The 12,314-nt window shown below is 42.1% G+C and overlaps 1 protein-coding gene across 12 annotated transcripts in view; it reads right to left on the bottom strand.

Annotated features, from left to right (window-relative positions):
* Nucleotides 1-12,314, bottom strand: part of ADCYAP1R1 (ADCYAP receptor type I) — a 140,904-nt gene that overhangs the window by 25,334 nt on the left and 103,256 nt on the right. For all 12 annotated transcript variants that reach the window (XM_050322857.1, XM_050322846.1, XM_050322883.1 and 9 more), the window contains 3 exons: nucleotides 9,962-10,022; nucleotides 6,470-6,539; nucleotides 5,265-5,356 (listed from right to left, as the gene is read on the bottom strand). In XM_050322857.1, coding sequence (XP_050178814.1) covers nucleotides 5,265-5,356; nucleotides 6,470-6,539; nucleotides 9,962-10,022 — 223 coding nt within the window. The remainder of the gene's footprint in view (nucleotides 1-5,264; nucleotides 5,357-6,469; nucleotides 6,540-9,961; nucleotides 10,023-12,314) is intronic.

Below are 12,314 nucleotides of genomic sequence, written 5' to 3'. Positions count from 1 at the left end.
AAATTAACACCTTCTTCCCCTCCAAAAAAAAAAAAAAATTGCAATACAGAAACCAAAAAAAACCAAAACCATCAAACCAAGACCCGAAATAATAATTTGCCTTGGGCAGTGTACAGGAAAAGTGTCATAAACGAGCTTTAAATAAACCCATCAAGAATCAGTGTCGGTCAAAGCAGTAAATGCCTACTCCCCTGGCATTCCTTAGAAATCAGAACTCCTTGATCATCACGCACTGATGCCAAAGGACCATCATCTACGTTTTCCATGGCATTTTCATGCGGTGGGAGAGGATTGACCCCGGGGGCACCATTTCCTTTGGCCGCTGCTTTGTTGGGCGCTCCAGCCCCCCCCCGACCGGCAGCGCCGGGGGCTCAGAAATGGAAGTGCCACGCTAAAGAACACACTGCCAACTGTCCAACATCTACCATTTCCCTGCCAAAAAAAAGGAGCCTTTTGGCAGGAAGACCCTGTGGATAATCGTTAACGGTCTGAGCGCTTGCGGCGAGACGAAAGCAGCAGCGGGATGAAACCACCGAGCTGGCCGGTGGCTTTGGAGGTGAAGTGCAGAGGAGTGTTGTGTTGTTTACCAAAACATCTACGTCACCCTGCCCTGGCCCTTTAGGTTGCACCAGAGGGAAAATCATACCTACCTATGGTATATGCCATGATTCTCCTTTCTCTCCAGCAAGATGCTGAGTGGAGAAATGACGTAGACCTGAATTAGCTACGTTATTTGTGGGCTTTGTTTTCTTTTCATTGAGCTTTCGGCATGTGATAGAAAATGTGTGAAGAATCTGTTGAAGCAAAAAAGCAGAAACAAGCTTCCCCCTCCCAAATTGCACTATTCATGATAAGCTGGAAGTAATAATAATAAATTAAAAAAAGAAGGATTTTTGTCGGTTTACATGTGCTTGATTCTTGAAGATGAACGAATAAGCAAAGACTTGATGGGAATGTGTGAGTCTTTTTAATCTTAAGGATTATTCCAGCATGCATCTACTTCATGCACACCTACAGAATGCTGTGGTTATGGCAGTGGTGCTGTTGGATGATTTTCTCTCTGTGGTGAATATTTCAGCAATGCAGCAATGCTGGTGGAAATAACAAAGTGGATTTAAGCTTTGTGGGGGCATTTCTGTAGAAATCTGGATTTTCTGTGGGGGGTGAATGTGCCCTCACTGTGACAACTTCACCAAAACCAGGATGCCTGGAAGCAGAGCCTGACACAGCAGGTTACACATCATTGGCTGGGTTTTTCATGCTAAAAACAGTGAAGCCTTGTGAGATCAGTTTATTATAAAATCCCAGGAAGGAACTGATATATAATAAATCCATGCAAATAACGTGGAGCCCTTGTGCTGAACGGGGTTGTAGGGTTGTGAATGTGTGTTTGCAGTCCCCAGAGCTGTGAGATCACACAGATTCATGAGACTTTCAGCAGGTGGTGCAACTGTCCCCAAAAACCTGCTACTTCTTCCAAGTATTTACAAACTGCAGCTGGAGATGGCTGAAAACCAGGTGGTTCATTCTGTTGGGCAGCACGTCAGGTAAAATCTAACTGGGTGGGAAATGCAGGTACCAGTTTAAGACATGGTCATTTGTTCTGATGTGTCACAGGGGGAGAATGGCTTTGAACAGAGAGAGAGCAGGTTTAGGTTGGATATTTAGGAACAAATTCTTGGCTGTGAGGGTGGGCAGGCCCTGGCACAGGTTGCCCAGAGAAGCTGTGGCTGCCCCAGCCCTGGAAGTGTCCAAGGCCAGGTTGGACAGGGCTTGGAGCAACCTGGGCTGGTGGGAGGTGTCCCTGCCCATGGCAGGGGGTGGGACTGGATAATCTTTAAGGTCCCTTCCCCCCAAATCATGCTCATTTGATTCTCTGATCCTCTAATTATGGCACATTTCTCTTGTTTATGATATTCATTCACCAGACGGGGCAACAAACCTGTCTGACCCATTTTAATCACTGCCTTAATTACTCTGGGAATACAATCAATCTCACTTTGTGCTTCCCCAGCACTTGAGGGCTTCAGAACTTCCAACCCAGATAAAAATCTATTGCATTTGCATTAGTGATCTTACTTTGGTTGGATGCTTAATTTGGTAGGACTGACATGAGATTAACTGAAACCAGACATGTTTCAAGAAAAAAAACTTATGCCTTTGGCAGTTCACTCCTCACTCTAAAACATAACTAATGATTATGATGACTATGAAAAGTTCTTAGGAAAAAACCTCAAATAATAATAATATTATCATTAAAAAGGTGTCTGCTGTATTTTGAATTCCTACCTCAGCTGCTTAGATATTTTGATGGATCTATCTCCCAGTATTTTCAGGCATAATGAGGAGTTTCTGTCTAAAACATCAGTAAAAAAAAAAGGTGGAGTTATTGTTCCTCCAGTCACTTCTTGAGCCCTTCAGTCTGGAATGGGATCAGCACATGCAGGCAGCTCTGAGGGGGAACTAAAGGCATGAGAAAGGTAATGAATGACTGAACATACAAGTTGATAAAATGGAATTTTGTCGTGACTGAAGCACTTGATCATTGCAGGAAATTGTTAGGAATCAGCCACATATTTCCAAGTTTTTTTCAGCTGTTGCATGGAATGATCATCAGGTTATTTAGAGAGAAAATCTGATCTTTTTAGAGGAGTAAAGCACTCAAAATGTGCTGCAAATGATATAAATGATTGATTTTTTTAAAGCCAGTCTTATATTCCCCAGTGGCTACACTGTATTACTTAATCCTCAGTTCTTCAGCTTTCTTTTCCATGGTCCTGTCACAACTCCCAGGGAACTTCACTGGTGGGAGATTTTAATAATGAATACATTAATCTTTGAATTTAAGCCCATCCCCAAGGCTTTTAAAGTCAAATACAGGCTTAAGTGCCTTGCAGAACCGTGACCATCATCTTTATAAAATGAAACCAGAGGTAGATTTTCCTAAATAAAATAATCATTAGAAGGACCTGAACCTAAACATGTACCATATAGATAAGAAGAAAAAAAATCCTACTCCAAGTCACAAGTTTTTGGGGTCTTCATTTTTTTTTTTTTTTTCTGATGGAAGTCCCAGCTGGTTAAAGGGTTATTCCAATAAATCATATTGCAATACATTTAAATCCCTGCTGCAGGTACCATGCAGTGTTACCTTCAGAAACAGGCTGAAAATCCTGCCTCGACCTCAATCCTTCCTCAGCTACTAAAGGGAAAGCACTCAAGTGTGTTGTGGGATAAAGATGTGGATGGAGAGTTTGCTCTGATGGAATGATGTCATAATAGTTTGAAACGGCAAAGTAGAACATGGAAAATGCTTAATTTGGACCACAATCTAAATGCCACAGAGATTTCAATATGGTGACAGAACCAGATTGCCATCTGACTTTTCCCTTCCTTACAACAACCTCCTTTTTTCATTTACAGGGTTTGTGTGCACGAATATCTCCCGCCTCTGGTGTAAATCTGCGCAGAGTCATTAATTTCGCCCCTTTTAATCGTTCCCGCGTGACTTTCCCCTCGTCAGGTCTGTTTGGATAAACAACACTCCACTCCATAGCACGAACATCAATGCAAGGTCCACTGAATACACACCCCGGCCGGGAGTTGCAAAGGAATGTGGAGAACGATGGCAGCGAATGGAACGGAAAATTAGGATGTTTTCACTCGGCTTTGGTGGCCGAACTATACACATAGGAAAAAAAAACACCGGGAAAACCCAGTCACCATATTGAGCCGGGATGACAAGGATGTCAGGATAATCTCCTCAAACCGCTGGAATCCACGGCATGCTCTGCTTCATAGGTGACAGATGTGCAGCACAACCCCAAAATGCACTCCAGGGGTCGTCATCAGAGCGAGCTCTGCACACCCTGGGGGCTCAGGGTGGGGACGCTTCCCAGCAGCACATCCATGGGAAGTCTTCATGCAAGCCCCTGGGAAAACCATGCACCGAGTGCCTGCACCCCCTCCTGAGCTTTATTTCTGAGGTGAATCCGCTCACAGAACGAATTTCAAGCGTTATTTTTGGCTGTGGGAACAGAGTTCGGAGCAAGGTGCAAGGGCAGCGCTTGCGGTAAGGGGATGTCTGGCTACAGATTTGAAAAAGGGATGCAGAAAAATACTATCTTTTCATGGAAATGCAAACTAGATAATAGGGGAAAAATGAAAAGATTAAAAAAATAGGCAGCTGGAGGACATCTTTTTCCCTGAGAATTGCCATTTAAAGGGAGGACATCATTATATTATGATTGTGGTTACTTAGGGTGAAAGTAATCACTGGGCAATTGTATTTGCTACCAAATAAGGATCTCTTATTTTCCCCTGACATCTTTCAGTTTTATTTAAGGTTTTATTTAAGGTTTTCGTGGCTTGCCTATTTTTCCTCAGGAATTTAGTGTTTGTGAGTGCAAGAAATAATCCAAGCTCACAAAAAAAAATTGGCCAAATCAAATGTGAGGGGTGTTGAGGCAGAGAAGCCAACACCAAATGTGCTGCCCCACACCCCAGTTATTCCAAAGGCTGATATAATTTTTATAAGGAGAACGACAGCCTGCACTCAAAATTAGAATGAAGACCAGCCCAAATGGCCAACCTGTCTTCTTCCAAGGTGGAAACTCATAAAAAGGATTTCAGCTTCAAAAAAACCCCTTAAATCACAAAGTTTTAAATTTCTAAAGGAAAATTTTAGGATTTGTGTGGATTTTAAAACAATTTTAGGGGGTGTGGGAATCGTTTGGCTTAAGTGGAATGAATTAGGTTGTAAGAAACATGAAGATGAGCAATTTTAGGGGATCTCCCTAGATCAGAATTCAGCCCACAGTTAATTAAATTTTTTCATCCAATCTCATTGATTTCAGGGAATTTTGGACCATGACCCTGGAACATATGAAGCACAGCAAACTGTCCCATGAGTATAATAATGATGTTTATACCTGGTCAGTATTTTAATTTCCAGATATCTGACCTGTAAGAAAAGTTAGTTTTGGTTTGGTTTTGGTCTTTTTTCAATCTTGTATTTATGCTTATTTTCTAGGCCTTTTAAGAAAGGTGAGAAACACTGGCATTAAAATGCCCTTTCGTGGCTGATGGATTAAAAAAGTCAAAGTAAAAATCAACCAAAGCCATTTAATTGACCCCATGACTCTTTTAGAAAATCGACCTAATTCAGCTGAGGTGTCTTTTTTTTTATTTATTTATTTATTTTGTCTCTTTTTCCTATGTGTATATGAGGAATTTAAACTGATCACTGCTTTATTTGTACTTACAAGTAAATGCTGGATTCATTGCCCCCGATATCAGGTGACTGGAGTTTCTGCACAAGTATCACAATTATGCCAATAAAAAGCACAAAGTTTATCTGGGGAAAAAGAAAAAGAAAAAGAAAAGGAAAAATTATAACAATGATATTTTTTTTTAAAGTATGAATGAGACATTCCCAGTGTCTTGCTGGTTCCATTCCCTTCTTCTCCAAACTGCAGTCTAGAAGCTTTACAGGCTCAGAGGTAAGGGGAGAAGTTTACAAGCATCTTATCAGCCCTTTTGCAGGCAAATAAATCCCCCCTTCCTGCAGGTAAAGTGACTCAGGATTTCTGCAGACCCAAGAACAAGAGAAGAGAAACACAAAGGGAAGGGTTTTGATATTTTTCATTATCAACCAGTGCAGAGAATAAAAACAGAGATCCCTGCACACCAAAACCTCACAGCAAAGATCTCAGCAGTAGAGATATCTTTAACTTCCATTCTCTGAACTAAGGGACTTCTCAGTTTAGCAGTTTTTAAACATTTGGAGAATAATCAAATCAGGTTTGTTTTCAATGCTCTGGCATCAGACTTGGCTGCCACCAACTCCAAAGCTTCCTAAAGCCACAAGAGAACACTGGAAATTTGAGTTGGTCCCTTATACAAAGTTTTACCCCCGAAATGGAGAACCAAGAAGGTAAAGCAAGTGTGTGCATCAACTTCAGAAGGATTTTCTCTCTGATCCAGGGACTGTAAATGGATGGAGAAGCCCAGTTGTCCTTTGGATGATTCTTGGTTCTTTAATGCTATCAGTAGAAACCCAGTATAAATGATTGCCCAAATCAGGATGTGATCCTTCATGGAATGTGCCTGTAAAGCGTGGAAGTTCCATGTTCATCCCCTTCACTGTTATCAGCTGAATTACTAATTTATTTTAATTTAATTTAATTTAATTTGAGTTACTAATTTCTCTGCAGGTCGCTGTAATTTAGGGAGCTGTCCAAATACTGCCCAGGAGAATCACCATTCCTGACATAAACTCCTGTGAGCTGGATGTCTGAATTCCCAAAAGAATCACTGAAAACCTGGCTAATGCTGTCCCTGGAGCATGGAAAGCAACTGAGGATGCCCAGAATCAGACACCTCTGTTTGTGAAGGTAGTTGAAGGTGTTTTAATTGGTTATTTCTCCTCAGGAGAGGTGGGGAAGTGTCTGCTCCAAATCCTACTTACCATGATGGATCCAACCACAGGACCCTTGATCACCCACCACAGGGCAGTGTTGTCATTCATGTCCCAGCAGCTGCAGCCATCGAGGGGAGAGTGGGATGGGCAGAGAGAAGGGAAGAGAAAAAGATATAACAAAGAAGTTAATATCCTTATGATCATTTTGAAGGGGGCAGAAAATGGCACATTGGTCTTGTAGTTAAATTACTTTGAGTTCAAAGTACAAGTTCTTTACTTTGTCCCTTTATTTAACAGCCTTTCCCAACTTACATGAAAGTGAAAGAAGTATTTTTGTGGCAGTTTAAATGGTGCCTCCTCCTAAACAACCTAGGCATTTTGGAAAATGCCTTAAGATGTGTTTCTTTGCCTACAGTACAACTGTAAATTTGTCTCTCTTATAAAAAAAAAAAGAAAAAAAAAAGACAGGGATACCCACAAAGGGTAAGAGATGGTTATTCCAAAGTTGGATTTCTCAGTTGCTTTTCCAGGGTTAACAGATATGAGTGTGGGTGTCTAATCCTGATGTGAGGATTCTTACACATTTGGATGTACCAGAGCCTGGTTGGATTCACATATGGGAATGAAAGTCCTATCAAGGGAGGAGCAAGGATTCATCTGGGAAGGTTCAAATACTGAACAACAGTTGGGGTCAGCCCCTTTTTTAAGCTGTTGGGTATGAGGGATCATAAATAAGATCACATTTCTACCTGAGCATTTTAAATCTGCCAATTTTTCTTCGAATTTTCCAGCAGTTTACCCCACATAGGTTCATTTGGATGTCTACTGGTAGTGAAAGCTAAATATAGGACCCATATACAGATAGGGTTTTAATGTTAAAATACATTTTTAAAGCTTGGAAACCACTAATAATGAAAAAATGTTGTTTTTCCACACCTGATGCACTCCACACCAAATGCAAATTGATATTTTTGAGTTCCCTCAACTGTGGATGCCCAACTTAAAGTATTTGGAAGTGGATAAATGTTCAGAGGGAACTCCTCATCCACAGCCTGGAAATCAGACTCTCTTCAGTGATCAACAACTGCATTCCCCCCAAAAAAAGCACCTGAAATCACAAATTATCTTTTAGATTATTTGTGTGTTTATAAATTAGGAGCTGCCCTCTGAAAATTACCCATTATTTCAGAGCTCAACCTCCTTACAGTGGACATTAAATCTACCCTGGAAGTCTTTAGCAAGTCGACCAATGCTGGAAGGACCTGGGAAAATTCAGATATTAATTTAGCTAGATATTGATACATGTTTGGCTATGTAGAAATGAGAAATTACAGGGAAAGGAATCTCTCTCCTCCTGTTCCAGTCATCTCCACTGAAGATATCTAATTATCCTGGAATCTGGCTGGGACAAAGAGACACTTGGAGGTTGTTTTGGGGTGGTTTTTTTTCCACACTGAGATATTTTAAATGTGTGCTCTGGGGAGATAAATCATCCCCTACAAATTCCTATTCTTTTTGGACCTTTCCCTCAGCTTTTACAGGACGAGCTCAATCTCCAACCTCTACCTTGCAGATGTCAACAAGGAATCAGATCAAGCTCACACAGAGGGTTTTTTGTCCCAGTGCCTGTGACACCTGTGGGATGGATGGAGTGGGAGGAACATCATCTTCTCCTCAGCTAAACCAGAAGGAAAAACAAGCAAAGAACAACAGAGCAGTTGTCTTATCAGCCAACAAGCTGCTCCAGATAAATAGAATCCCTAATTTCCTTCAGATGCATCACCACAGTGCAGCTCAGGCAGGCAGGACTCTTCTCCAGGATGGATGGATGAAGGGAAGGGAGCCCGTGGGCAGGGGCAGGGATGTGATTACTGTGGTGTTTTCAGGCTCATGTTGGCTTCTCCCCTTCCCCCTGAACAATGCTTGCTGATTTTTAAAAAGTAACCACTGAGACTCTCAGCTAGAATCTGCCTGAATGTGTTGCATGCTAAATAACCTCTCTAAGTAAAACAAAATAAAGGTGGTTTTTTTTCTTTCTTTCTTTCCTTCTGCCAGAAGTTCTCTCTACCTGCAAAACCCTATTTGGACTTCTAAGAGGAATTAATGCACTTAGGACCAGTGTTGTGATCATAATAATGACACAACAGGGGCTTCTGGCTTGTTTTGCATGGAAATAAGTGATTTAATTTGTCTTAATGTCACAACAGAACATTGGGTCAGAGCTCTGGCATCCCCAGAGGAGGAAGGGCTTTATGTGTTTTCCAGAGAGCCTGAAACAAGAAGAAATGAAGAAAATCTGGCAGAACAAGGAGTCTTGTGCAAGTTTTGCATCCAGGTATCTCCAGTATAGAGAAAATGCCTTTCACTCAGTTCTGTTTTCGAAGAACCACTGATGAATTTTGGAAATTTTACTCAGTCTCCCTCATTTTTCTGACATTTCACTAAGTTCAAACCTAAATGCCATGGGAAGAACATGGCTAATTTTGTGTTTTCAGGGTGTACATACACATCCATCCCCATCTGCCACCTCTGCTGCCCTATCAAACCACTCAATCTACTGGCTCCCAAAATCTACAGGTCCATCTCTGGGAGCAGCTTTTCCTTCAGGTCCTTTAGAAAAGGATGCAGGATATTTCCAGGGTTTGTTTTCCTCTACCAGAAGAGATGCTTTAGGTACAATCTCCCCTCTTGAATCTTCCTGAAATTATTTAAATTTTAATTTTTTTTTCTTCACACAGGGTGTGGGTTTCTGTCTCACCCCTATTCACCTCCCCTGCTGGAAACACTCCTCAGTAGGAAGCTGAACTCGTCCTTGCCTCTGGAAATCAAAGCTCAGCAGTGCCCTGTGCAGGTTTCACTCATTTCATCAGAGATACCTCCAGCAATTTCTCCAGCTGAGCTCATCCCTTTTGTCCTTCTCCATAATCAGCTGGAAAGGAGCAGGAATTGCGTGTGTGATTCACCTCACAGCCCTTTTCAGATGAGATAAACCACATCCTGCACTCCATTAATTTATAGGAGCAGGGAATGGAGGGCCAACTGAGTCAGCTGCAGGTTTACAGGTTTGATGCCTGCAGTTCTTTTGGGAATTCCCCCATGCAGTAACAGCACAGACATCAAACTGTGGTTCAGGACTTGAACACTGGCCCTGAATTACTGGGGTACACAAAAAAACAATGCCAGAAACGGAAGGAAAATGTAAGACAAGGGGAAATGGTCTCAAACTGTGCCAGGGGAGGGCAGCTTGGACATCAGCAAGAATTTTTTCGCTTAAAGGGTTGTTAATCATTGGCAGGGGCTGCCCAGGGAGGTTTGGAGTTCCCACCCCTGGAGGTGTCCAAGGAAGGGCTGGACGTGTCACTCAGTGCTCTGGGCTGGGGAAAAGGTGGGGATCGATCCAAGGTTGGACTTGATGGCCTTGGAGGTCTTTTCCAACCTCAGTGACTCCATGATTTTCATCCTCCTATCCCTACATTTCCCTTCCATCCCTGCCGTGGTGCTGAAGGCACAGGAAGTGATTTCCCACCCAGCAATACCTACCCAGTGTCATCAAAGTGGAGCCTCAGCACCGCCCAGACAGTGACACAGATGGTTGGGGTACCTGCAGGGGACAAGAAGGTGACACCATGAGAAGTTCCAGGCAGCACTTGTGCCCCAAAACCTGCGATTCACTGCATTGATTCAGAGCTCTACAGACATCCATCTCAGCTGGAGAGAGGGACTGCAGCAGCAAAACTGATAACAGGCAAAACTGATGCTCCCTCAGGCCATTATTGCTCCAAGTTGTGGCACCAAATCTTGTTGCATGAAGGGGAAAATAAAACCTGCACAGAACAGGGGCGGTGACATCCTGGTTAGAGCTGCTGGAATGATGCAATCATTGCGCTGCCAGATGTCGGGCTGCAGTGGAATTATTGGATTCCCTGGATTCTTGGGAGGTTTTGTTGTCAATGATTTGCATATGCTGCATTTTGTCTGTTATTTGTGTAAATAACTGAGTTTCCTTTACTTATTCAGCCAAAACAAATCAACAGAGAAGTTTGTGTGTGTGTGTGGTTTTTTTTTGTTTGTTTGTTTTGTTTTGTGGTTTTTTTGTGGGTTTTTTTTGGAGGTTTTTTTTGGTGGTTTTTGTTTGTTTGTTTGTTTTGGTTTTTTTTTACGTACAGGAATATTCAAATGTTTTCTTTAAAAAAAACCAAACAACACAACAAAACAACAAATTCTGAAAAGAAAGAATATCGGAGCAAGGATTTCATTTCTATTCCAGGTACTACTTCACTCTTTCAAAAAATGCATGCAAAATGCAAATTTAATCAAAACACCAAGAATCTGCTGAGAAACCTGGATTTATTTTCCTTTCTGAAAACTCTAAAAGTGTGATTTTTCAGGGCAAATATTTTTATAAAGTAATGCAGTGTTGCAAGACGACCCTGGGTAAGTTGGATCTACCTTTTATGGTAAATAAAATTTTTGATGAGGAAACTGCTGACATCTATTCAGGCACCACTGGAAAAATGAAGTGTTAAAAAGCAAACAAAACCAGGATCATTGATAACCCCACTCACTGCAGTGAGTGAGACTGATCTAAACTGACAGGAACAATTATATTCCATATATTTTGCAAGGTTGTGTTGATGTCACTTTAATTAGTCACTTGATTGAACCCACTTAGATGAGTCTCTGTCAAATCTCATGTTCCCACTCCCAGAAATACAAATTTCCCTGTTGGACCCAAATGACTGACAGAGCCCTCCTCCTTTAAATAAGCACGTGGAGGAATATTTGAAAGGAAGATGATATAAAGAGATAAAATGACAGGCTTTGGGGAGGAGAAATCATGGATATTTAATTTCAGTTGAAGTCTTCTGCTCTCACAGGTGAATACCTGGAAAACACGGAGATCTCTGTGCCCTTATCAGCTGCACAGTAGCAAAATGAATTTTGAAACAGCAAGCTTTAATCTCAGTTTTATCAAATTAATTTTGAAACATCGAAGAGAACTCGTGGCTGTCCCATCCCTGGAAGTGTCCAAGGCCAGCTTGGAGCAACCTGGGCTAGTGGAAGGTGTCCCTGCCCATGGCAGGGGGTTGGAATGAGATGAGCTTTAAGCTCCCTCCCAACCCAATCCAACTCAACCCATCCTGGGATTCTCTGATTCTCTGACACATAGCTCTCATATTTTCCCTAATTTGCACTGATTTGCACTGTATAAATTTGGATGCCATGAATAGTGTTCCAAATCTGAAAAAAAACACAAACAAACAAAAAAAACAACCACACAACAAAACCACAAACAAAACAACAAACAAACAAACAAACAAACAACAACAACCCAAAAAATGTGCAGGAGGGCAGAATTCAACTAAATGTGCCCTAAAAATACAGTTCAAAAAACCCCACACTTCAGATCAGCCTGGAGCTTTGAACCATCTGCTGTATGAATATACATAGGCCCACATCACTTTTCTTTACATCAAAAGATTTATGCCTCTTCATCACCTCCTTTTCACCTTCTGAGTAACTTAAGAAAACACAGGAGCCCGAAGGGCTGGGCAGAGAGTTCTCCCTGCTGGCTCTGTCCCTGCCCTGGGCACTGGGAAGGCGCTGGGAGAGATCCCAGGAAGGCAGCAGTCTGTCCAGAGAACTTCCCAGCACGCTGCAGATGTGAGGAGAAACAAACTGCCTGCATCAACAGAGCCATCTGCAGCTCTCATCAATCAAAGGAGGGCACTGACGTGCTCAGCACATTTCCAGACGCAGATAAACGTCCAGATGCTGTAAATTGCTGAGCTCTTGCTTGTTGTTGTTGTTGTTGCTTCAGTGCAACTCCCTCCCCACCAGCTCTGAGCCGAGGGGCTGCTTTGGCCCTGCAGGAATTGCATCCAGAGTCTGG

The sequence above is a fragment of the Myiozetetes cayanensis genome, unplaced genomic scaffold (genome assembly GCF_022539395.1).
Source record: "Myiozetetes cayanensis isolate MyiCay16 unplaced genomic scaffold, myiCay2020 scf1, whole genome shotgun sequence".
NCBI lineage: Eukaryota > Metazoa > Chordata > Aves > Passeriformes > Tyrannidae > Myiozetetes > Myiozetetes cayanensis.
This window is presented reverse-complemented; position numbering and strand designations above follow the sequence as displayed.